Source organism: Taudactylus pleione, unplaced genomic scaffold, assembly GCF_031769625.1.
Source record: "Taudactylus pleione unplaced genomic scaffold, aTauple2 ptg000437l, whole genome shotgun sequence".
NCBI classification, from domain to species: domain Eukaryota; kingdom Metazoa; phylum Chordata; class Amphibia; order Anura; family Myobatrachidae; genus Taudactylus; species Taudactylus pleione.
The window spans coordinates 6,615,260-6,643,174 of record NW_028284839.1 but is presented as its reverse complement, the minus strand read 5'-3'; the positions used below and the strand labels follow the sequence as shown (position 1 = coordinate 6,643,174).

Sequence of the window (27,915 nt, the reverse complement as noted above, 5' to 3'; positions counted from 1 at the left end):
CAGCGCCGCGTTAGCCGGAGTTCTCTTCTGAACTCCAGCTTCCGCCTCTCTCCATGCGCACTGTGAGAGACGTCATGAAGTCTCTCCCATAGTTCCGAGGAGCAGCCGGGCGGACAGGACGGTGGCGGATGCAGGAGCGGGGATTAAAGTAATTTTTTTTTTTTGTACAAGTGGCACTACAGCGGCATTATATGGGGGCACTGCCACAGGGGCATTATATGGGGCACTGCTACAGGGGCATAACTATGGGGGCACTATTATATGATTTCCTTCCTTTCAAATCAAGGGGATAACGTCGGCGTATCTAAATATAATTTGGGGTAAAAGGTAAAAAAGTTCCCTGACCACTGTACTAAAGCAATTATCCTGACCTCTTCCAAAAATCTACATTCCCGTTTTAAATGTGTTGGTGGCACAAGTTTATAAGAAATAATTACTCAGTTTTTAATGAGGATTTCAGACAATTAGCGGAGAGGGGTGATCCAAGCATGGGAACGCTTTCAGAACGTTTGAGGACCTTAGAAGTATAAAATTATAATAGTTTAGTCTTATGTGGTTATGAAGAGTCCACTGTTATCCATGACCAAAACCAATAAAATTGGTATGTAGGCAGCCATTTTATTGCTGACATTGGTATACAGACAGCCATTTTAGTGGCGATATTGGTTTATGGGTAGCCATTTTATTGAAGGACTCGGGATGTGGGTAGCAATTTGCTTAGTGGAATTTGGATGTGGAGCAGCCGTTATATTGGAAGTGGGATGTATGCAGCTCCTTTATTGCTGGAATTAGCTTGTCGGCAGCCATTTTGTTTGTTTGTTGGTTAGCACATTCTATTACAGACAAATTAATAGGAGCTCAATTAGTTTAAAATGGCAGCTTCATACCCATATTCATTTTTAGTGTGCTGCCTATATCATTAAAATCTTATTTCTACACATGTGAACAGTTAAACATTGTTATAGTGAGGGCAATGTGTTTATAAGATTCCTGCACAGTTTTCTAAGTTTGTATTTTAATTTTTTTTTTTTTTTTCCATCAGATCATCATTTTGAGAGATTCGAGTAATGGGATCATTTGTAGATAATGAACAACATGAAACGTGCTCAAGTTAAAATATTGATATCTTTATTTACAAATGTACAGAGTTTCACAGAAACATGGTCTTTGCGAATACACAAGTCTTATACAGGACGTAATGTTTCCCAGCCTGTGCTCTATTACGAATGTTCAAGGTTTCTCTCAGTATTACACAATTTAACAGGAAAAAATGTTTTTAAAAAAATTCACTCTCGCGCTCTAATATATATATATATTCCCCCCAAAAATTATATATTTCTATTTACACATACTTATGTAGGTGTCAGGAAAATTACTGAGTGTAACTTTAAACAACGCAAGACCAAACACCCTAAAAAGACATTAAGAAATGAGCAAATTGTGACAAATGTACTTAAATTTCAAGAAAAAAAAAAAAAAACGTGAAATATCAAATTTGAAAAAAAAATTTTTTTTTTTTTTAATGCTGGAAGTGTGTCTGCTTACACTCCGTTTCAATCACTAGATTGTATAGCTTTGACCACAACCGTTGACGTTTTAAGGATTGACCTTGTGGTTAAAAGGAGAAAAATAAAACCACATATCTCCATACTCTATTGTTAAGAAAAACAATTTATAAATATTAACACTTATTTATTTTCTTGCCACAGACTAGAAGTTAGCCCAAAGACGCCAAGTCTGTAGCACCGCCACACGAGGCAAGGTCATAAGAGGTACTGCGGCCAAAAAAATAGCTTTATTACAGTTGCCACTTTCAAACAGGAGTAACGGGTCATCTTATGTAGAAAAAGATAAAATGAAATTATTCACTATATAAGCCCTGTGTATCCTTAGAGAAAATAAAACACTAAACACTTTATACATACGTGTGCAAACAATTTACACAGATATGTGCAAGGAAGAATAGATATATCTACAGGTCACACAACTGTTTTGTTTGGTCAGGTGTAATATACAGCATTAATCAAATATGTACTGCAGTGTAACAGTTGTGTCTATAGAGCAGTAGTTTATTTTCCAGAAATGACTACTTTACTAGTGCCATGTACATGGGGCGGGGGGGTCACAGTGCAGTCATAATGGATGGCAATGTAAGGGAGGTTTGTACTAGCCCTGGCAGCAGGAGAATTAAATTGGTCAACAATAGCAAAATATCATTAGACTATGAGACTACGGAATCTCTTAGTTAATGGGTGAAGGTTTATAACTGGGACGTATAAAGGGCTGCACAGGAGCTAAGCTCAATGACAAAAGATCAACCGTATGAATTTGTAACTGAGTTTAGAATATGAATCCACTGTCCCTATGAAGCTGTACCTGGCCAGGCATGGGTGGAGGCACTAGGCATTGCACAATGTGTTTTGCGGTTGCACAGACACTTGGTGAAGCAGCAGTGTTTGGCCAGCATTGGTACTCTGCACATTTCCTGGTTTCTCTATATTTCTGCCACCAGTTTGCTAGTAATGTCATTCCACCAGGATTCCTTAGAGAACGTGAATAAGTCAACCATCAAGATTTATTAAAAAAAAAAAAAAAATAATGCAACATAATACCCAATATATTCTCCCCAGGATTTATATTTACCATCTATTACGGAGTTAGATAATTAGGGTCACTGTAGAAAAACCCATGTAAACCTAGCACAATGTTAGACAATCATGGGTTCATTATAAATGTTATTTTATCTGCTAAATTGCAGCCAGCCTGGATTGTCAGATGTCCCGCATACTGTCATTTTCTCGTCGTTCACTTGTTTCGGACAGACAAGTAGGATGTTATGAAAGGTAAAATTAAAGCTTTTTTATTTTATTTTTTATTGTATCTAAAAGTATCTTAGTCAAATCCAGAATTATTTAGAACCAATTCCCACAGGGTGACCAGGGGCTAATAGAGGAGAGATTAGGGATTGGAATCACAGTGAGGAGGATGCAATGTGGCTCCGTGGGATTTCAATTCTGACTACAAAATTATTTTAAAGTTCTTTAATACAGAGGGTGGGAAAATTCAGCCACGCAGTATATCAACAGGAGAACAGGTATTGGGGCAGTATCAATGTTTTGCAAACCATAGGGTTCCCCAATACTGGTATTACGGTTTTAATAGGTCACCCATGCGGCCTCTTGGTTAGCAGGAATTGCTGGGATCTGTAGTGCCACCGCAGTTGAATAGCCACCGATTATTCTTTCTATGCAAAAAAAACCCCCAAAACATTCTTTTCTAATCATGGTACTCCCTTAGTGTTGGAATGCTGCTCTTTCCAAAGCAGAACCCCCACATAACACCAGCACGTTCGGCTGCGCTGATCTCATATTCCTGACTAAACCCTTCATTTCCATATTCATGAACCAGGGTGAGAAAGACACCCTGTAATACAAAAGACTTTCACTAATGTATTTCCAGCTTAGACCGGAAAATAATATGTGGTTATCTCCTAGTCATGTAATAAGTCCTGTCTGCTTAAAGTGGACCTGTCCCCGGTTCCTCTAACACAAAGGTTCTCCAACTCTGTCCTCAGGACCCCCAAACAGTGCATGTTTTCCAGGTCTCCTCACAGAATCAGTGAAATAATTACGTCCACCTGTGGATCTTTTAAAATTTGTCAGTGAGTAATGAATACACCTGTGCCGCTGCTGGGTGACCCGGAAAATGTGAGCTGTGTGGGGTCCTGAGGACAGAGTTTGAGAACCACTGCTTTAACGTTTCCCATGGAGAGAGCATTTTATCCAGGGCATGCAATTAGGCCTCCTCCGACCCGCACAGCAGTAGAGCAGGGAAGTATACAGGAAGCCGTGAGCCAGCGTAACACAGTCTGACTGCAGGGCTGCACACTTAGCTGCTTTGCTCCCAGCTATAAGGACAGAGTACTCTAGAAAAGGACAGTAGCAAGTCCCTGAAATAAGAACAGTTTCAGCAATGGCCATCTAGCCTCCTTGTTACATAATGGGGGAAGGGGGACTGCAATGGTAAAATATGTCCCTAAAATGCTAGATTGCCTGGTCCTGTTAGGTTTAGAGATACAAGTAACTTCACCACTAAATATCACAAATGAAACACAAACCCAGATTAATAAATGTTCTCTGTAGCGCATGAAAATAAGTAAAACGACGGTTTTGCAATTCCAGTCATTGTGGAAGTCTATAGGACAAATTCAATGGTTTCCCTTTGACGTATCATGGACAGAGGTAGATAAATGAACAAACCAGTCAACTGAAATTAAACCTCCACGTTATAGATAAGTTTTAAAACTAAAAAAAAAAAAAATTTGCAAAATGTAACTGATCAAGTGAGGGGAAAAAGAAAAACATTTATTGAAAAATTATCATATTTGTACTTTTTCACAATTTATGTAGTGGCTGTGTGAGAAATGTGTCCTTTGGGCACGACAAAAATTTCTATAAAAAAAAATAAAAAGTCTGGTCTTTACCAAACGCTTGTTTTTCCTTTATATATAAATATATCGGACTTCAACGTCAACAAAATAAAATTTTAGTTATGAACTGGTAATCCTCTTTCACAATCTCTGAATTCCCTCGGTGGATTATTGGGGACCACCTGGGAAGGGGACACAAGGGGTCAGTGATCTACAATTCCTACAAGAGTTGCACTTAACCCCCTGCTGCCAGGCAATAATAATACATTACATCTCGGTGGCCTGCTCTCACACAGGCAGAAGCAGCAGACTTTGGGGCCATCAAAATAATAATAAAAAACAATAACAAACTAGTCTATAAACGTGTGCCCATTTACTACAAGCATTGTTTGCTTGTTTTCTGAAAGGATAAAAGGTGATCTGTGCAGTGGTGTAGTCCTGTGTGCGTTGCTCGTAGTCCCTGCGCACACGGCCCCTCTGCTTAGTCCAAGAAGAGCTTCCTACAGCCCATGCGCGAGCGGTTTGATCGCCGGATGTCGAATTTGGTGTCTCGGCACTTTTGGCAAACGTAGATCTCTGGAACGTTAGACTTGCGGATTTTGGCACAGGATAGGTGAATCCAAGTGTTGCATTCGTTGCACTCAATCATTGGCCGACCGGCGAAGGGCTTCAGGCAGAAACAGGTGACAAGATGCCAAGATTCGTCATCTGCAATAAACAGGCAAAAAATTTTATATATACACAAAACCAGTCACATATACCTATCTACAAACTAATAGAGAGAGTCTTGGGAGGTAAATTGAGAGTTTTTAGAAGTGGAGATGTTGCCCATAGCAACCAGATTCTAGCTATTATCTTCTAGAAGGTGCTAGATAAATGTTAAGTAGGATCTGATTGGTCGCTATGGGCAACATCTCCACTTCTAAAAACTCTCACCTTAGTAAATTTACCCCTTAGAGCCTAAAATGTCAGACTATAGCTAGATATAAGCCAGAAAATAAGTTTTTGTCTGTTTTACAGAGCACCAGTCTCACGTAGTGGAAGTGGCCATTTTGTGGCCAAACCAACGTCATGAACTAGTCTGTACTGAAATGACAGCTGCATCCCTGTGAATGGTTGGTTCAGCCAAAAAAATGGATCCCAAAAAAAAAAATTCTCCTGTGGTACCCTCTTGATCTATTCTGGGGAAACCTTGGGGCAGATTTAATATTAGCTGTTGGCCTAAAGCGCTACCCCTAATTATTAAATTACTGCCGCTACCTCACGCTGTAAGCCCCAGAGGGTGCACTTAATTTGGCTTCTGTCCTCGTACCCTCTGGGGCTTAGCGAGCGGGATAACTCTGGGCACTATAGGAGCTATGGGTTACCGCGCGTTAGGCGCGGGCTTACCATGCATGGAAATGCGTCAGTAATTGACTGGTTCCGGACGTTAAACCTGGTACTTTAGCCAGCGGCTAATTGAATCTGCCTCTTATTGTGGAAGTCACTGCAAAAAATCCTCAGGAAACTGCAGTTTTTCAAACACTCTTTAATAAATATTCCCCTTAAGTGTCTATCTGCAGCTACAGCCTCAGCCCTTCTGACTAAAAAGGGATACTTTCCCTTTATAAGGTATGAACCTCCCACCTCATGTCAGTGATGCAATGAAGCATGAACACCCCATGAATCAATTTAATTAACCCTTCATGGCCAGGCTAAGTTTGCACTTAGGAGGTGTGCTAGCTTCACAGAGAATACGTTTTCTAGAACGTTCTGCACATGGGTTACAGTAGGAATAAGCTAATTGTGTGCCGACATTCATTCTGTGTGGCACTCGTACAGAATGTGTTAGAACGTGCTACATGGTTCAGGGGCTAACTTTTTATTATTGTTAATTTTTGGGGACTATTTGTTTCTCTTTGTTGCACTAAGACCCAGCACAACATGGGACAGATCTACTTATGGGAACAGGAAAGAGAGGGTTAAATGCCCCACTCTGAGAAAGGCTTGTACAGCCTGTTGAGGAGCTGACATTGATCGTGCTGGCTGATTGGGAGAGGCGGGGTGCTGTAACACTGTACAAATCTCATCTAAAATGGGTCGCATTTTAACGAAAGCATTATGAGCAAGGATCAGCGCTAGAGAGCAAAACGAAGGATTAGGCTTCATTCACATGCAGATCGGTGGGAAAACAGGAGCGATATACTGGGCAGCCCGAAACAAATACCTCATTAGGCCTCAGCCGCTGTATTCACTGGGTAGTTGTCCGGATTAAAGATTAACATGTATTCAGAAAAAAACTATCAGGAAATCTATGGTGTGTAAAAGCTACCTATCATTTTTGGGTAAAATGAACCCGGGCTGGACAATTCCTAGGAACAAGGTGTCCAATGTACCTGAAAAATTACTGCTGGAGCCTAATTTGTGGGAGCCATTTCTACTGATGTAAATGGATGTAGATCCTCCCTGGCTCCTTCATAGCGCCTCAATCTTAAGGACTCTAGAATTCCTCCTTATTTTGTCCACCCCTCCAAAATTAACACCTCACAAACTTTTATACAATAAGCAGCATTTGCTTTTGTCCTAACTTTATTGTGCCTCTGTGTAAAATATCCACAAATTTACTCCATAGTGGAAGGCGGCCATCTTGAGCAGAGTTAGTGGGAGCTGCCATTTTGTGTTTTGAAATAAGTGAAACAAGAAATTGTGGATCTCGCACTGAATGCCTTGTGTCTTCTTCCTTCATATAAAAATGACTTTCGCTTATAAAGAAGCTTTATAATTATGTACATTGTCCAAAAATTGGACAACGCTGTACTATCAATCATTTTAATGCATTACATTATTTGTGCACATATGAGCGTTCATAGTGGTGTCAAGGGAGAAGTATAAAATCTCTGAGATAAAGTACCAACTAATCAGCTCCTGTAATTTTTCAAACACAGCCTGTAATATGAGAGTTAGAAGCGGATTGGTTGGTACTTTATCGCTTTCCACGGCTTCATACATCTCCCACAAAGTGTTGGATTCAGTCCAGAATAGCCAGAGAGAAAGCACCATTTAGTAGAGCTTAATTTTATGACGACAAGATTATATATAGACATAGTAGAGGCAGCCATTTTGTGGACTGCGCCAATATTCAAAACACTATAGACCAGTGATTCCCAACATCGATCCTCAAGGCACACTAACAGTCCTGGTTTTAGTGATATCCATGATTGTGCCCAGATGGTTGAATCAAAATAACTGAGGTACTAATTAAGTCACCTGTGCTCAAGTATGGCTATCCCTAAAACCTGGACTGTTAGTGTGCCTTGAGGACCATGGTTGGGAACCCCTGCTATAAACTATCAAGTAACTGGGATATTTGGCCATGACACACCTCCAGGATGTCCATATACGATCAGAAGGCTGCATTCTAATGGCTACTGGTTCAGCACACAAAATGGCTGCCATAACTGGATTACAATATAATTGTGCAATCAGACATCTTTCCCTACTGCCATCTGTTGATACAATTATTTTCCGGTGCAGGATGTAATCTGAACAGGATTATTAACATAACATGTAGGTCTGTAGATATGTTGTTTCTATATTTTAAATTCTTAACATGTAACAAAAAAAAAAAACACCTCTCATTACTTCTGCTTATTCTGAAGCACAACCGCTGATGACGCTTCCTGCTGTCAAGTAAGACATCCATTTATAACATGAACCAAGGAAATGCCTACAGAGCACCTGTCAGCTACAATCAGTGGAGACAGCCATTTTGTGAACTCAACCAATATTTAGAAGAATGCAGCCATTTCACTAGGATCCAGTGACAACACTCTAGCACAATGCTGGTTTATGTTGAATTGGCAAATGGACTTCACAAAATGGCCGTTTCCACTCTGTACAGACAAGAACTTGTTTTTTTTAAGCATTTTATGTTGCCTATCCCAACTATTGGTCAGATGAAGTCGATGTTTACCTGAATCCACCATGATGTCCTCATCGTTGCCTGTGCCGTCTTCATCCCGGAAAACCACCTGCTTTCCCTGCCGTATGACTGTTCTTTTCCCCAGGTTCACCTCTGTGTACTCAGTCTTTATCTCATCTTGGTCATAAGAGGCCATAGTGACAGAAGCACTGTCCATGCTGTCATTACAGCTCTCAAACATCGGCTCCGGCATCTCATGTGGCGGGGACATCTTAAGGTCCAAGGGGTGGTCGAGGACTGGAGCAGGGGTCATCTCTTCTGGCAAGTTGTCCTCCGGCTCTAGTTTAATAAACGCCTTCAAATACGCTTCCTCTTTCTCCGCCTGCTCCTTCTTCCTCAGCTTTTTCTTCTTCTTTATTTTGTCCAGTTTCTTCCGGTCCAGGAGAAAGCTGCTGAGCTTGGAGCGTTTCAGCACCGACGGGTAGGATCGGTCGTGTTTTAGGTCTCCAAAGCTTCTTCGCTTTTTGATTGGCAAAACCCCGGTGGACGAGACGTCCTGGAACCTGGAATCCCAGCTGTCACTGTCCATGGTACTTCCGGTGCTGTTGGGGGGGCTAGAGCCTGCTCGGAGAGGGTACTCCTGAAGAGATAAGGATGAAATGATAATCAATTACTCAGTGCACACGGCAAGGGGGAGTGGAATCAATTTATGACTTTTTTCCCCCTCATACTTTTCATTAGCAAAATGTTTTGGCACATGTCGACAAAATGGACATTATCCTAAGTGAATCTCTTATTAACAAAATGGCTGCCGCCAGTGTGAAAACAGGGAGCAGCTACCCATTGGTTTTAAGTGCCTTTGCAGAAACATATCAAAACATTTTTGCACTTATTACTGCCAGAAATAGATATTTAATAAAAAAATATATATATTATGTAGTATAATATTTTTTTTTATAACCCATTTCTAGGAAACAGACAAGGTCTCTCTTCCTAAAACAAACTCACTTACTAGTCTCAGCCTGCAAATATAAGCAAATTCCCAGATGGGATAATTTTCCACAGTCAATGGTTACAGTCAGTGGGCCAATACAGTTTGCCAGAACAAACAAGTAGAATGTTAAACCGCACAATTTAATGCTACGTTACAGTGTTACAGCAGCTGATAGTCTAACGTAGCATTTCGCATGCAGATACACCCGCAGAAACAAACAGAATATAAGCATGCCGCATATCATTTTAATCAGCAGAAACTCCTATTTGCATCGCTGTGCAAATAAGACATTTGAAGGTAAAGATGGTAGCGCAGAGCATCTTTTAGCGCCAGAGTCACATGGCTCTCACGCGCTGTGTAACGCAACTTGTAGCGCACAGTGGACAGATTTATGTGGTCACATCTGTATCTCACTATTTTTTCCAGATTTTGAATTCTTCTCAAGTTGGAGGACTACAGAATGACCAGGTCGTATGCTGGCAATACCCTAAGACCAGGCCTGGCCAACCTGTGGCTCTCCAGCTGTTGTGAAACTACAAGTCCCAGCATACCCTCCCACCACTCAGCTGGTAAAGCATGCTGGGATTTGTAGTTTCATAACAGCTGGAGAGCCACAGGTTGGCCAGGGTTGCACTAGACCAGGCTTGACCAACCTGAGGCTCTCCAGCTGTTGTGAAACTACAAGTCCCAGCATGCCCTGCCATGGTTTTGCTATGAGGAAATGTTAAAACTGTGGCACGGCATGCTGGGACTTGTAGTTTCACAACAGCTGGAGAGCCACAGGTTGGCCAGGCCTGCACTAGACCAACTGTCATCCAGCTAGTTGGTTGGTTGGAATGCATCTGGGAATGTATGGGAGCAAATGGCAAGCAGCAATTTGCTCCCAAACACCGGAAAACAGTCGTTCGGAAAAGTTGGTTAAATCTGTTTGGTCTGAACGACAGTTTTTGTCCATTTTCTGGGGTCTGGGAGCAAATTGCTGATTGTCATTTGATACCACACATTCCCTTATTTTCATTCCAACCAACAGACTAGTTGGATGAAAGTTGGTCTAGTGTGAGGCCACTGCTAGTTACACATCAGCCCCATCCCTGGCGTTGACATCACCTGGTCTCAACACAAACAGCTCAAACCCGCTAGTCAGAGAATGGTAGAGCAGGTGAGAGAGAGAGCAGCCTGGGACAGCTCATCCCATTGTCCTCCAACCTCAGAAGAGCCCAAGAGAGGTCTGAAAGGGATCTAAAACCAGGTCCCAAAGGAATACTCCTCTTATTCATCAATAGTGGCATAACTTTTAAAGAGGGCTCGTTCAACAGTGGAATTGCCCTAAAGGCCTGGGCACCCGCTGGTTATAAATACCACTGGATCTTAAACATTACCAAGCAGAAATTAATGGGCACACATACTTTGTCCATCAATATACATCAGCGGACATGCTGCAGTTCTATAAAGGAGGGATCACTTACTAGGAGTCTCACTAATGTCTTGTTAGAGCAGGGGAAGGCAATGAGTGGGACTGCAGCTGAACTGTGGAAGGACATGCTGGGATATGTAGTGCCACACATTGCCCCTGTGTTAAATGCCTGGTTCTGGTTGAACAAATACAAAAAACTATCCATTTCTGTGCTGCCAGTGTCTGTGTTAAATACTAGAACGCTTGTTAGGTTTCATTGTATTGATTGCCAATGGTGTACATGAAAGGCTGCCATTACAGGGATAGTGATCAGTCAGGACGGTAATGTACTCTGCCTGACATTACGGTCACGTCTGGTGGCACATCTCCCCCCCCCCCATAAACTGTACAGCAGTTTTAGACAACCTGCAGATTTCCAGATGCTATTGAATTACTAGTCGCAGCATGCCCTATCATCCAAAGCATGCTGGAGCTTGTAGTCCCTCAGCAGCTGGGCTTCCGCAGGTTGCTTGCCTTTGCTGTGCAGAAATGGTAACCACATAAGTGACATTTGGGATCTCTTAGCCCCAGGTCAGCTGCTGAGTGACATCATCTCTGCTGTAACCTGTCAGGTAACATTAGGATGACAAACTTCCTCCAGAATAGAACACAATACCACACGCACCTCTCGCTGCAAGAAGCCGCCCTCTAGCATGACATGTAAATTGCCAGATGACTGTCACTGGGTACATTAATCACTGCCCTGCACAAATCGTGCCAAATGGTTGTTTATATTAGATCAGTCTCCTTTAACCCTTTCAGAATGGCACCAAATATTCTGCACAGTGCTACAGGAAAAAGGTGCTTATATCATTTACAAAATTCCTGTGCGCTAAACTAAAACAATTTAAAATCTTTTCGGATTTACTAAGTAAACAATAGTTTTTATTTTAAACAAGTTTGCTGAAGTACCAGAGGCCAGAAAACCGCAGCTTGTGCTACCAAACACTCTAAAGGGGTCTATTTACTAAGCAGTGTTAGGAGACAGAGTGAAAAGTGATAAGGTGCCAGCCAATCAGCTCCAAACTGTCATTTTTCAAACACAGCCTGTGAGATGACAGTTGGGAGCTGATTGGCTGGCACCTTATCACTTTCTTATCACTTTTCACTCTGTCTAACACTGCTTAGTAAAATAGACTCCTAGGGCCAGTATTCAATTAGATTTGCGTACGCGGTAAAGTTTCGCCTGCCGTACTTTTTGCCTACATCGCGTATTTTAGCCGCGGAAACTTAGTGTAAATCCCCGTGATTCACCCTATTCAATTCCAAAAGATGCGAAAACGCAACCCGACGAATGCAAAAGAGGCGAAAAGTGCTGACAAAGTTGGGGAAATCAGCCTGACACCCCATAAAAGGTGCACTAACATTGGGGATCAATGTACATGCCCCCGAATAGCCCTACTAAAGCTATTTGGGGTACATAAGGTGTGTCAATTTCTTCTAATTAGCGTCTTTGCACAAATGGTGAAGAATAGCGTTAAGCAGTTTTTTTTGTTGAAAATAATTTGTCCTGTCAAATTTGGGGTACTTGAAATTGGGTGCAAGCATGGTTTAAAGTCGCTAAAGTAAAGTTTAAGAAAAAAAAACAAAAAAACCACCTCACCCATACTTGCAGACCCCCCAAAAGTCTATTTCGCTAGCTTTTAAGTTTGTACCCCCCTTTGCACTTTTTCGCACCCATTTTCAAAGTACTATTTTGGGGTGTTCCTCTTTTTTTTTTTTTAACACAGTTATTTTTTAGGGGGCTGTCCCAAGGATGCAGGTTTCCCCACCTTTGCACCCCTAAATAGCAATTCTGCACTTTTTTTCTCTCCACCTATTCAGAGGCGAATCTTTCTCGCCCATTACATTACATTGCGTTTTAGCATACGCAAACAGTGTTTGCAGTTGAATGCAGAGATAAGTTTCCACCTGGCGAAAAGTTGCAATCGGCGACACTTTTTCGCGGATTCAGACTTTTTGCGGCTAATTGAAGACGGGCCTAAGTACTCTAACGTGTTACAGGCCCCAAGTGCTCCTTCCAGCCTTCTTTTTATTTTAGAAGATAATAATCTCATCATCTTATTTATAAAGAATCACAATGGTTCCCATAAATGCATGTAACATCCAGGTGGGTTTCTGCCCCTGCGCTTAGCAGACATTATACAGAAGCTACATGTGACTAGGAGGATAAATGTCTCCGACCGCACGCTGTTTATTATCCTATATAAAAATGATAAAACACTGACTGTAAACAGTATAAACATTCCCCTAAAAAGCAGCTACTTGGAGACTTACCTCTTCGGGGTACGGTATGTATCCAGCATACGCCAACACAAATGTACAGAACTTATTAAAGTCCTCCACAGTTCTCCTCCGTCTGTAATTCGGGGTTCCATCCTGAAAAACAATAAGTAGTGTTTCCTCATTTACACTTTGTTTATTTTTTAAAACAGCATACACAGAAGTAGTAGTGTTCATTCTAGCACTCTGCACCTGTCACACACAACCTCTTTCCTGCCTGGGGTATTGCTCTCTGCTCTGGTGCTTCTAGCACACTCAGCTGATGCAACAAACTGCGGAGATTCAGACCAGAGTGTGCTAGAAGCACCAGAGCAGGGAGCAACACCCCAGGTAGGAAAGAGGAACTGCACGGGAATGAGCACTAAAGTAGTGACCGCTAAGACTAAATGGGCCGTTTCCAGCCTGTGACTTGGCCATGTGTAGCTGGTGCCACACAGTACAAACGCGTCAGGAACGCGTCATACAGGGGAGCGTACTAGGATCAGTTTTGTGCCATATGCGCAATAACTCACAATATCTTAAACTGTAGCAATTTTTAATGAGACAATTCAAGCAACTACTTTGCAAACCAAACAGGACCATCTATATTTACCATACATTTTTTATATGCCCAATCATTTAAATGAACGATCGTACCATAAACGCATACAAAGTCTGCAACACACGAGAGATATAATTATATATATATATCACACACACATACACTAATTACATACATAATAGCCACACCCTTATTAACAAACAGTGACATTCTTGCACAGCAGTGACTGTAATAATTATCACCACAAGACTCAGTACTGAGCACAGAGCTCTCTCGACTCCCTAATGGCCAAACTTAGAACTGCAGTTAAAAAAAGTGCTGATTCTTGGACATGGACCAAGCAGGCAGGCAATCAGCTATATATTATTCGCCTCACACCTGTTTGTCTCCTGCACAAATGTTCTGCACTGTGAGCAGTTTTAGTTCCTCTATTACAGTTGTATAAACATCTGAGATTGAAAAAAAAAATTAAATAAAGGATAAGTATTCAGTCTACATAATACTATTACGTACTTACGGAGATAAGTTAATGGATACAATCTATGTAATAAATAAAAACAATGTTGTTGGGGTTTTTTTTTTTATTTGTATACAATGTATCTAGCAATTCCCTGATTGGCAGCTGCTGCAGGGCCAGGAGAGGACACACTTGCTCTAGCTATAGGGACAGGCACAGGATGCTGCACTTTGATAGTAGTAACCGATGGGGCTATATGGGAAGTGCCCTAACAGTAAGGAGAGAGGTGGATGAGCAATGTTACACTAAGCCAATAAAACCCTACAAAAATAAATAATATAAAAAAGTAAAATGCAGAATATGGATCCCTCCATGTATTACTTTCTGTCTGGGTTCTTGTAATCACTGGATCTCTGACCCTAATATCTGAATACTATCAGTTCCCTGCATAGCTGCCTTTCTGCTGACCCGTAACTGTTGCATGGTATAAAGCCCTGAGTGCTGCACAGATAGCAGCAGCCTGATCAGCATACAGTATGCAGTCTCCGCCTTACACTGGGGAGGGACACTCATTTACATATAATATACACCCTCCCCAGGCTGCTTCTCCTCCATCTCACAGCATTTGCAGGTCTCTGCTACAGTACACCTGATCTAACCCAACCTTACCGGGGACAGATGACAATGGATGCAGGAAGGTGCCCTGCAATGAACAGTGTTAGCATTTAACCCATGCACTGCCAGTACAGAGCGAGCATCTGAAGCCACCACACAGAACAGCTACACAATAACATGGGTAATGGTGATCTAAACATGGGATCCCTGCTTTGTGCTTCAACATGGGATCTTTAATCAAATGCATACAAACTGTTCCATGAAAATGAACCGCTACCAGACCAAATATACCCCCCCTATGTGACCCCCACATAAATAGAATCCTCCATAGCACTGTAGAATATTCTAACAAGAGGTATACAGTATATGTATCTGCACCACTAGTGTAGACAAGACTACAGATGACACAAAGGCATGAAACACATCCTATGTGACAGAACTACCTATTATAAGCAATGATACTTACAACCAGTATCCTTATACTGACATGTATACAGCCAGCAGCACACACAACGTGGACAGTGATGGACAATGTACATTCTGGAATGTGAAGAGTTAAAAACACAAAGCGGCCAGGCCCAGTGGCCGGCACCCCAAGTCAGGGGTCTGCAGCAGGTTATGAGTCTGGGAGCTGTTAAACTTTCCCTGCCACAGAAATGACCCAGTGCTTCAGGATCTGTGATAACCCCATTCAGCACCATGAGGAGGGGGGCACATAATATATACATTCTGCAGATCATTAATGTGTAATCTAAAATAAGTACAGTTCCTTTATGCCTAAAGACCAATAAGGATGCTAATAGCTGAGACACATGAACAATAATGGCACCATTGTGAGACACCGCACAATGAGAGCTGGCTTCATTCCTCAAGGAACCTCACGGGTTAAACCAGATGAATGCCCTAAGTCAATACAGATCCCTGACATGTCAGATGCCAATTGCAGACTAAGCATGTTGCACATACAGTAAAGGCGGGCACTAGGAGGGTGCAACCTTCCTCACACAGATGCCTGACAACTTATTGTAGGTATAACATACAAATGACATATCAGCTTGTATATAGCTTATTATTAACTCCTTCATTTCCCCTGCACAGCCCAGAGGGGACTAGCGGCCAGTATAAGACATTGGATGGGTGCATTAGATTTATTGCACTTTATGATAAAACGGACACAGTAAGTCCTATAAGGGGTTCCCCATGGCATCATGTGGCACTGAGCAAACCTTATGTGCCCCAGACACTGCCTGGGACCATGCCAAGTCTCCTCTGCCATCCACACCATCTGGGAAACCCGTCTGACGCACTAGCCCCATCCACGTAGACTATAGTCAGTGTTACATTGCTATGGTGGGGGCAGACACTTACTGCAGTCACTAAGGAAGAAAACTGGGCTGACCTTAAAATTTGTCATTAACTTATCTTATTTTGTTTGTTCCAGAGTCTACATACAAGATTCTAGTGTAGACCGGCAATAACACTGAGCAACCTATAACCCCCCACAAATTGACAAACATTAGTTATTGAGTAAACATTGAAACCCGGTTAAGTAAATGTTGCAATATTATTGATACATAGAAGGAACTCCCTATACACTGGACAAGACAGCCCTTGTTAACACCTTCACAGCCAGGCAGTGTCAGCCATCCAAAGGGGCTCAGGGTGTTATAGATCCCGGTGCTGGGGGCATTACATGGTGATCGGTGGGACTGCAGCCACCAGGGACATCCTCAGTCCTTGTGACACTGTGGGAGGAGTCAGGAGGAAAGCCCAGGGGCGGAGCTTGCTGAGAGTGACAGTTAACCCAGAAAACGCTGAGATGAGGCTCTCTGGACAGCAGAGTGCTTTGACCTGCCTGTGCAGGGGACACGGATATACCAGGGAAGGAAACAGGATCGACTGATCAGATACACTGTAACACTCCCAGCAACTAATATACACCATGAGAGTGACAACTCCAGTCCTTACCCATCCGCTGCAGCAGCACAAAAACTACCCCATAGTGCCACTAAATACTGGAGAGGCTCCTTCCAGCCTGTACATGGGAGCCTGATAACTGATACAATGTAACAAACAACTCCTCCTCCTGGCTGCAGGCCAGACACCAGTGACCATGTTACTGCTGGATTGTAGCTAGATTGGGGCTGAAATAGGGAGAAGTGGTCCGATGAGGGTGAACCCTGCCCTTTAAATGGGGAGAGGGAGGGGGGTCATCTAGGAGACCTGGTCAACCTGATTACAGAAACGATCACAGCAAGAGATCCCCCCCCTCCACCACAGACACGTTGTGGGGATACAATGTAACACCAGATCACCACATTAACGCGCTGAGCACAAGCTGCTGATTTTTATGCCTTAATATCTTACAGGAGATTCATGTGCCCACCGCTGCGCTGGGGATTGCTGGAGAGAGAGGGAGAGAGAGAGAAAGAGAGGGCGGACCCCCCCACACACACCCCCTCCCCCTGCTTTATCAGCTTCAGGGACCCCCTACACTGGTGCACCCCTCCCTACTGTCAGCACCCAGGACATGGACCGGACACCCAAGGCAGAAACAAAGCAAATGTATAGGCAATACAAGTGGGAGTGGGTGTAGTCTGGGCTATCTGCCTCCCCCCCTCATCCGCCTGCATTTCTCCATAGCCAGTGACTGGGGACATCTGCAGGGGGGGGCTAATACCTCGGTATTAGGGTTCACACTTATAAAATATACATAATACCTCGGTATTAGGGTTCACACTTATAAAATATACATAATACCTCGGTATTAGGGTTCACACTTATAAAATATACAATCACCCCCCACTTAGCAGTGTCCTACCAATCTTGGTCTCAAACTTCTGGGTGGGGAAAAGACCAGTGGGGTTATGGTGGCAGTGGGGGTGGGTCCCCTTGAACGCCAACCGACTACAGCACCCCCATAATGCATCCATGAGTGTAGATTAGTACGTTATAAACGGAATTGGAGGGGGATTTAGTTGTGGTCAGTGTGGCATCTGCTGTATGAGACATGCACAGGGCACCACTTTCTATCTGGCCTGCAAAGTGTTAAACCAAAGAAGACTGGGGAGAAGCAATGTGGGGGGGCTGGGGGGAGACAGACACCGGAGAGGTGTATTGATCAAGTATTGGGGGGGTCGCCTGTCTAGGTAGAGTAGCTTCATCCCCCACCTCTGCCCCCAGCCTCCCCCATGCTCTGATCACAAATCCTAACTTTATTCTTATTAATCTAGGATATCTGGGGGTATATTCACTGTAAGGAGCTACCTGTACCCCCAAATGTGAGGCAGGTCACGCCTCACAGCCCTGACTGTGGAGTGGATTCAAGATGGTGATTTTCTGGTGCTCACACTGCCTGCCAGCCAGATACCTGGAGAGCACAACCCCAAGCTCAGACAATGAGACACGTCCTACAGGGGGGGGGGGACTAGCAGGGGCAAGTGGGGGGCAGTCACCAGGGGACGGGTAGGGAGCAAGCTGCCCCAAAGATACTTTTTCTTCCCCTGTGCAAGGACAAGATGGCGCAAGTTGTAATGAGAGATGGGTCAGGTAGCGAGAGGGATAGGCAGCCCTGCTATGGGGGTACACAGGCTGGGGGTAGGGGGCATCAAGCATATGGGGTGCTAAATATAAGGGGGGAGGTGCAATAAGGGGGGGGCTGCATAGCAACCTGCATTTCATGATCACAAATAAAACCAACTTACCTCTGAATCAAAAGTTGAGGTGGATGCAGTATCCATGGCTGGGGTAGGTGGTGTGCAGTCAGCAAGGCAGCCCAGGAGGGATTGAATGATCCAGGGGAGGGGGGTGATCCAAGGGGGTGGTTGATCCCAGGAAGGTGTTTGGGGTGGAGGGATGGGGCAATGGAGCTGTAGGTTAGCCCCCCTTGGACAGGGGGTGCTGGTGCAATCCCAGGGAGGGTCAGGTGTCCAGGCTGGCCACCTTAAGGCTCTGCAGACCGTGTTCTCCACGAGCAGCAAGTCCTCATAACGTGCCAGCAGCAACAGTGATCCCAGAAGCCCCCCCCAAGGTCCAGAGCCCTGCAACGCCAGGCAGCCCACCCAACTACTCCAGCAGCTCCCAATGAATCTCTCCTTTTGCCCCCCCCCCTTCCCTCTCACCCTCCTCGCCTTTTCTGATGTCACTGACAATTTGCTTTTGTTAATCTCTCCTCCTTGGTAGGATTGGCCAGTCTCACGAGGAAATCACCCATGGCGGCAGAGCACAGCATGCCGGGACTTGTAGTCTTCTGGACGCCACAGGACTGCTGGCGAGAGATTTTTTTTTTTTTCATCTTTTTTTTTTATTCAACTAGCTTTATTGGCATCTAAAAGTTGTCTCAGAGTCAGAGGTGCTTTACATATTACATTAGCAGCGCGCGCTCCCACTATTTATGTCAGCATGAGATATTCATTACAGCAGCCTGATTCTTTTATGTATATGTGTGTGTGTGTATATATATATATATATATATATATATATATATATATATATATATTAGATTTTATTATTTTTATTTAGCAGTTGAAACTTTATATGCTAAATTTGGCTTAAGGAGGAGGATGTAGCAAAACCTTCTAAAATGGACAGGTGGAGGTGTTGCCCATATCAACCAATCAGATTGTTGTAGCACTGACTACAGGAGGTGCAGGGGGTTGTGGAGGAAACCGAGTGTCGCCCTCCAAGAGGGTGACACCAAAATGCCGGCAGCACCTCAGTCTCAGTGACAGAGAGCCGATCGCTGCACACCGAAATCACAGTGCAACGCCCGTCTCCCGATCACTGAGGAATAGGGATGCCATCGACCATCTATGTTTAGCCCCGCCCCTGGCTGGCGGTAAGCTGCACCCCCAGTTTTGACTGGCCCTCAGCCGTCATACCGGCAGCAGAGGTGACCATTGAGGGGTGCAAACCATCGATGGTTCACCATAGACGGTATGTGTACCATCGATGGTAATCACTGATGGACCAATCGATGGCCATCCTTACTGAGGAGCCGCTCTCTTGGGGTATCTCCTGGAGTGCTGGGAATGCCCCCTGAGTGATGAAACGGGTGTGCAGCAAGGCCACGGCCCCATACCCATGAAGTTCACGCCCTCTTTTCAGGTGCTCGAGCCTCCGGCGCACACAAGGAGTTTATTGAATGCACTAGGTGTTACCGATCCCAGTGCCATCACTGGATTGTAGCTATCATTTAACTAATACAGTGGTTCTCATACTCGGTCCTCAGGACTGATTTATTGCCATTATTGATGGGCGGCAATACATATTGCACCATTGGTGGATGCTATCACTATATTTTGAAAAACTGTATGTATATGTAGTTATATTGTATGTTGGAGATAAGAAGTAGTGAGTGCATAAGAGACTACATACAGTAATGGTCTATTAGAAGACTATACTAGGTAACTCTATTTAAGCAATTACCAGGTACTATATATTTTCTTACTTCGGATTATATACAGAGAGTTGCCTATATACTTGAACATGACTGCTGCCTAATACTAATGGATATTAACACTCAGTAATACAGGCTTGCCTACCCTACCGATTTGGCCAGGAGCCTCCCGATAATCGTGTGCAGCTCCTGGCCCCCCGGAAAGGCAGGCAAGCCTCCCCCCCGCAATTTACTGTTATTCCCTGCTGCGAAGTCAGCCAGTGACACGATTCACGTTGAATCGCGTCATTTTGGCCCCGCCCCCTGCTTCACAATGCCTGTATTATCGGCATTGTGTAGCGGGGCAGGGCCAAAATGACACAGTCGCGTGACCCCGCCCCCGTGACTCCTCCAAACGGCAGGCACCCATCCGGACACACCCCCTTTTCCGGCCACGCCCCCCCCACTACCCTCCCGATCTGGCTGCTCCCTCCCGGAAGGAGCAGCCAGAAAGTCGGCAACTATGCAGTAATATCATACTATTTATTATTCATGTTAGCGCTGTATCATCGTTTGTTACTTTTTTATGTGTTTTACGTTGTTTGATTGTTGTTAAGATCATTTTAACATACATAATAAAAGTCATATTTTAATATCTTGTCAAAGAGTGTCCCCAGCAAAGATGAGAGTTTCTTCTCTTCTTTTATCTTCTTAGCAATATATTATGGGGCAGAAGTGTTACTTCCCCCCTGCAGCCCCTAACCCAACACCCCCCCCCCATTCCTCCGCTGCTGTCCGCGCCCGGCACCCGGCTTACCTTCGATCGGTATGCCGGGTGTCGGTAGGACAGGCATCAGGATTTCGACGCCTGTCATTAGCACCTTGCCGGGATTAAAGAGTCGGGAAACCGGCGGTCAGGATTTTGTCCGCAGGCTTCCCGACTGCTTGCCCTATTCTCAGTACGGTCTTCTCTGTGCTGCTGCTGATCTCAGTCACAAGCATCAGCGCTGGATGACGAGGGAGGGGAGAGGGGCGATCTGATCCAGACAGTTAGTAAACAGACACATTGGTGGCTGTACGGTTTATTTTAATATTTCTTTTGCAGGTGACCAAGAGGTACCAGCGGGCCCTTAATGTCCCGCATGCTCCAAGTACCAGCATGCGGGGGAGGCTTGCTGGGACCTGTAGTTATCCAACAAAAGACAATTTTTACATCTATTTTTACACAACACCTTACACAATCAACCCAGCACTCACTGGCCAGGGGTGCCGGGGACAGCCCTGGAGAGGGGGACCCCTTTATTGGGGGTCCCCACCTCCCGAGGGATCCCCGGCCTGGGCTGACTAACGGTCAGATGTAATGCTTTGGATTCCCCTGGCTGTGGCAGTATACCCCCCCCCCTGCTAGAAAGAGTCCGATGCTGGTTACGAAAAATACAGGGGACCCCTACTCATTTTAACCTCCAAAACCAGGACCGGCTAGTTATGCTAAATACAGTGGACCCCTACATCTTTTGTCCCCTGTATTTTCACAACCAGGACTGGCTCTGAAAAGTCTGGGGCTGGTTGTGCTTTTAGGGGGGGACCCCACTTTTTTTTTTGGGGGGTGGGGGGTTTACACTGATCTCACTGATCTGTGCATGCATCTGTGTCATAGTACAGCCCATTATTTATATTTGGGCAGAAATCTTTAAGATGGTCGTCAGGTGTTTTATACAGCAAACGATATATGGTTAATGATCTAAGGATTTGGAAAACGTTAACGACGAACGATGTATAATTTGGTCATTATTAATATTGCAGAGCACAGTGTGTATACACCATATTGTTTGTCCAGGAGTTCTGGGGCGTTCAAGGGAAATTGTTAACGATACCCAGCTTCAGTCTCAGCAGGGGCATATCTATAATGGGTGCCGGGTGTGCGGGGACACGGTCCCCTGGGTCTAGGGGGGCCCCGCACCGCACACCCTGCACCCATAGTATTACTTACCTCTCCAGAGTCCCACGTCGGCGCGGGGTCCGGTGCTGTAAAAAGCTACTGGAAAATGGCCGCCGTCGCCTTTTTCTCATTGTTTGCGCATGCGCAGTACAGTGAAAATAGCCGCCGCGGCCATTTTCCCGGGGACCTGCGCAATCTCTATAGACTCTGGGCGCACTTTAGTGCCCAAATTCTATAACTCCGGAGTTGGCCGTGTACAGCGCAGTGCACTTCCGGCCGCCGGACAGAGAGGAGGGGGCTCATGCCGGAGACTGCACACGGGCCCCCTCCTCAAGAAACACCCCTGAGTCCCAGCATGTGTGGTAACTCCTGAGACAGAGAGCTCTGATCAGAGAATGTCATTGCGGGAGCTGGGGCTCATACACAGCTTTAGCAGATCTGTCCTGACATCATCCTGCTACCGCCAGTCTCCTCCTCTCATCTCATGTATGTACAGTATACTGTATGTGTGTGTGCAATGCATGTATATGTGATATATTACTTTTTATGTATGCTGGTGACGGGTTGTATCTCACATTGTTGCTAGGTAACGACTGGGCTTCCAAGTAGTCTCTCCAACCAAAATGGTAGCATAATTGGCTGACCCCTGCCCTCTGGATGATGTCATCACACACCTGCGTAATTACAACCTCTTGCCACCTTCACCCCTAGCCTCCATCGGTGGGGGACTTGTAAGTATGGGGTAGATGTACTAAGCCTTGGAGAGAGCTGAAGTGCAGAGAGGTAAAGTACCAACCAATCAGCTCCTGACATTTTTCAAACAGTCTGTAAAGTTAGCAGCTGATTGGTTGGTACTTTATCCCCATTCCCTTTATCTCTATCCAAGCTTTGATACATCTCCCCCTGTCTTTTCCTCATTTAAACATCTGTAGTGCAAAGGACGACTGGTTATTATCATTGAGGTATATATTATGCCACAATACCCCACACGCTGGTGATGTAGCTATGTGGGAGGTCCAAGTGTATTGGGGACCCTGGGCTACACCTTAGGCCACTCTGTAGTTAATCTGGCTCTGGTGCTGGCACCCGCCTTGGGTAAAGGTACAGTAGCAGTCTCCCCGTGTAAACAAGGGCTTCCTCCAAATATTAAGCTACAATGTTTGAAGTCTGCAGTTAAATGATTGCCCGCTCACTGCTTTATGTAAATTGTTTTGGTAATAAATATGAGATGATTTCAACTTTGTAGATTAGTGCTGCCCTACTCCTGGCCTCCATAGCTGGCAAAGGGACAGCTGTGCTGAATACCACTGTGCCATATATAAACATTGCATATCTAGCTGCCAATTGTCCCAACTCTGTCCATGCACAGTCCTAGATTTATTCTGGAAGTAGCCTTATACATCAGTATGGACCCTCTGGCCCTGATTCAGAGCCGCTCGCTCTGAATCAGGGCCAGGCTATTTTTTTTTTAGAACGGCCTCCTGGCCGCTCGCATAGCTGTGGGTGACCACCCACAGCTATAGCGAGCGGCCAGGAAGATGGTCGCAATGGTCAAGACCATCATGACCATCGGGCTTGCGACGAGACCCTTGTGGTAGGGTCTCGTTGCCGCAAGCCCCAGAGAGATTTCGGCTCTTACAGAGCTGAAATCTCTCCCACTGACATCACTCGTGATGTCAGTGGGGCCGGCCTCAGACGGAGGCGTTCACATGGGAACGCCTCCGTTTGGGCAGCCACTCCCCCGGCCCGCCCCCTTTGGTACGAGACCCGGAGCGACGGATTGCCCGTTGCTATACGGGTCTCGCGTATGCGCACGACGGAGCCGGCTCCGTCGTGCGCATGCGCTCTGGGCCACCATCGACCTGGTTGCGAGTGCTCAGCGCTTGCGACCGGGTCTGAATCAGGCCCTCTGTTCGGTACAATTCCTCTTGTTCTACATATTGAACATCATTCGTGGAACACATCGGATGTGCACCAGGCAATGCCACAACAATTGCCCCAGTGCGCCTGGGTGGTCCGCCCAGCACACTTGAAGGTACATGCCCACTGTCTGCTCTTTGGTGACGCTATGCAAACTAGGAGGGCATTTAGGTCTGCAGCTCACAATGTGGAATTCATCACATCAAAGTCCTCCTCCTGTAGCTTTAGAACAACCTCCTTTATAAAGTAATACTGTACGTTTCAGTTTTTATTCATAAATATTGCTCAGATCAGGGCTGGATAAAGAACTGTGGGGAAAGGCCCCGGGTGTTGGGGGCCCCTAGGCTGCAGCCTATTCAGCCTACCCCATAATTAGTTATTTTTGAACCCAACCTATTTTTAGCTTCTATTTTAAAACCAAGGGCCGGATTCAATTAGGGGCGAAAAGCCGGGATCGGCGATGACTGATGTTTTCACCTCATCCGCCTATTTTCATGCAAAGTTTTTGCCTACTTACACAATGCGCGCTCCCCCTTTTCGCCCTATACAATTGCAAAACAGGCAGAAACGCATATGAGCAAATGGTGAGACTAGCGAAAAGGACACTTTTTTTGTGTGGGGGGGGGAATCATTCTGTACCCTCTAAAAAGCCTAATTGACTCAGGGAATCAATATAGAAGTGTATTAATAAACCTGATACAAGTATTTTAGCTTTTTCAATTGAGTCATATGGCTGTTATATGCATATGTGTGGATTAAATATAACAAGATGTTTCTTTTGGGAAAAATAATTGTTGTAGTTAAATTTGGCGTTCATTTAAATGGGTACTCGTTTCATTTTGTGTCTACAAAGTGCCTTATAAAAAAGTTTTAAAAATACACCTGCTGCGGCCCCCTGCAATCCTAAAAACACCTGTCACATCCATACAGGCCCCCCAAAATACCTGTCCCAGTATTTTAAGCCCATTTACCAAAATTTTTAAATTTTCAGCCCAAAATGTACGTGTTTTCTAGGGTGTATTTAGATATTTTTTATTTTATTTTATGGCCTAATTAGTAATTAGGGGGGTGCCCAAAGGGTTCTGAACCAAGTCCTCACATTTTTACTCAAAAATATTGATTTTGCACATCTTTTCTCCTGCCTTTGGGTGGAGAAATTATTTTGCCTGTTTTTGTCTATGGAGTTTTCGCACATGTGAGAACGTGCTGGAATTGAATAGGGCGATACTTTGGAATGTGGCGAAAACATTGCATTGGCGAATGCCTCTAATTGAATACGGCCCCAAGAAAGTATTTGGGCATGAACCATCCTATCAGAGCAGTGGCGTCTTTAGAGAGGAGGGTGCTGTGTGCATCCCCCATCATGGGCCCCCTCCTCTCACCCTGACGCGGCTGCCCGGCCACCGCAGAATCAGCAGACTCTGAGCCATAGAGTGTGTCGATAGTCTACTGCGCAAGCGCAGAGGAAATGGCGCGGCTGCCATTTTCCTGGCGATTTCCTCATAGCGCATGCGCAAAACACCGGAAAAATGGCCACCGTGGCCGTTTTGCGGCATTTTGAGCAGTACTGAGAGTTCCGACCACACCAACACTGCACTGGGCTCAGGACCGGATACAGAGATTTACGGAATGGCGATATGTACACAGTTGGATGGTTATCGTCCGACTGCGCATGTTTCACGGTCACGCTGTGCGCGCGCCAAGAGACTTCTTCCCAGAGTGATTGACAGCAGGGGTTTGTTTGGGGGTGGTTAAGGGTAGTGTCAACAAAAAACGCAGATGTGTCGCAACGGTTTTCGGGGCATGTTTCAACCTACAACTGTGGTCCCATACACACAGGGGCGCCAAGAGGGGGGCAGCGGATACTAATTGCTTGTTGGAGCCCCCCCCTCTGTCTTAAGAGTCTTACCTGTCAGCAGCGGGGCTAGGAAGGCTGCTGCCACTGAGCAGTGGCAGCAGTCTCCTCTGTCTGTGCGGGGGTGGATGGGATATGCCCATGGCTGAGGGTCTTACAGAGCCACCCCCTCCAGCGCACATCGACTGCACAATTATTATTTTTAGATATTGTTTTCCCTAAGGCGGTGGGGGAGGGAGATGGCGTTGCACTGGTCGCACCCCTCCACCCTTGTATCTGAGTGGTAGAACAGCGCCCTCAAACTCACGGAGTCGCATGTTTTTTTGTAAGGAGGTGTGGCCACGCCTCCTTACACTAGATTACGACAATTAGCAATTCTCCGACCCGGCCATGGGATTTATGTAATAGGGTGCGAGTTCTGTGAACCAGCACAATTACAGCAACTTCGTCTGCAGATTTAAAGCAGCAATAATTTAAAAGGCAAAAACAACCTGGTTTTGCCTTTTAAATGATTGTTGCTTTAAATCTGCAGCAGATCAGTGGTGAAGGGGTATACCTCTTAACCTTCCAATCCAGGGGCGAACAAACGTGTCCATGAGTGGGATGGAGCCGTGAGATTGGGACTGCTGGGAGGTATAATAATGGATTGTTCATGCCGCCATTTATGATGCATAATAAAACATATGTGTAGAACCAACGATGGCCTGTCCCGTCTCCACCATTCTCATTATGCGCAGTAAGAGTGTGCCCCCACACCCCCAACAGCTCCCACCGCATTGACGATTCAAACATATGAAAGCTCACCAAATTTCAGTACAAGTAAATAAAACAAAAAAAAGTATGTGATTCAAAAGAAAAGGCGCTTGTGCAAGAAAAAAGAAAAAATAGGAAATATTACGTTCAGGCACTCTCTCCGTGAGATGTTAATCCCCCCCCAAAAAAAAGATTTTTGTAAAATCCAAGTGAGTATAAATATCCAATTTTATTACAACAGATCGCCCATAGCACAAGCCAGCAACAAATAATCATATATTAAAAAGTATAATGACCTACAAATATGGTCAAACATACATAGGAGACACAGGCCCTCATTCAGAGGCGGTCGGAGGATGCAAGCGGTCGCTCAGAAACTGGGCGGCCGCTTGCATCCTGACCGGCCACCTCTGTTTCGGTCGTTAGGCTGTGGGTTAACACCCACAATGACCATCGCGACCATCGGGGCTTACGACGAGACCCTAGGGTAGGGTCTCACTTGTCGTAAGCCCCGGAGAGCTTCTGGCTCTGTCAGAGCCGGAAGCTCTCAGCTGACATCACTAGTGATGTCAGTGGGGCCACCCCCAAACGGCAGGCGTTCCCATGGGAACGCCTCCGTTTGGGCTGCCACCCCCCCGGCCCGCCTTCCAAACGGGGCGAGCTGTCAATCAACATCGACAGCTCGCCCCCTTTGGAAAGAGACCCTCTACGACCGGCGCTGTCGGTCGTAGCGGGTCTCACGCATGCGCACGAAGGAGCCGGCTCCCTCGTGTGCATGCGCACTAGACAAACATCGAGGTGGCCGTGCGGTCGTAGACCGTACGGCCGCCTCTGAATAAAGCCCACAATTCCATAAGAACATGAAAAATAAAAAATTTGAAAAAGTTCCAAAAAAAAGTACAAAAGATTCAAATGGATGCAAACCTGATGTACCAGGACACAAAGGCTGTTCACACTCGTTAACATCTCACGAAGAGAGTGTCTGTACATGGAGAATTAAGGAAATCGATAAAGAAACCTTTATACGTTTGAAGTCATCTATACTTACCGTGAGTGGGGTACGCTTCTCATTTGTGGAGGTTACATAAAGATACCTTGATGTGTTTAAACCCTACACTCTTATAGTGAGTGGGGTACCCCATTTTTCTGTTTTCTTTCTGGTGCGGGCTATATAGCTCTTTAACACGGAGGTGAATTAAAGAAACCTTTTGATGTATGAAATTACACCACTGAGTGTGAGTTGGGGTACGCCTGCACCCATTTGAATGAATCATCTTCACTACAAAGAACTGTCTATACACAATTTATTTATAAAAAAACTGTATTACACATATGTATTTGTTTTTTTTGTGTGTTTTTATGATATCACGTATATACTGGAGGACAAAGAAGGAAGAA

The 27,915-nt window shown here is 44.9% G+C and overlaps 1 protein-coding gene across 1 annotated transcript; it reads right to left on the bottom strand.

Moving 5' to 3' along the window:
• Positions 1-1,106: 1,106 nt before the first annotated feature.
• On the bottom strand, positions 1,107-18,763 carry PHF13 (PHD finger protein 13). The gene is made up of 4 exons (XM_088447766.1): positions 18,378-18,763; positions 13,055-13,156; positions 8,382-8,970; positions 1,107-5,137 (listed from the first exon to the last, which is right to left on the bottom strand). Exons 1-4 carry the CDS (start codon positions 18,411-18,413, stop codon positions 4,911-4,913), a joined length of 954 nt encoding a protein of 317 aa, XP_088303892.1. The 5' UTR covers positions 18,414-18,763; the 3' UTR covers positions 1,107-4,910.
• Between the last annotated feature and the right edge of the window lie 9,152 nt (positions 18,764-27,915).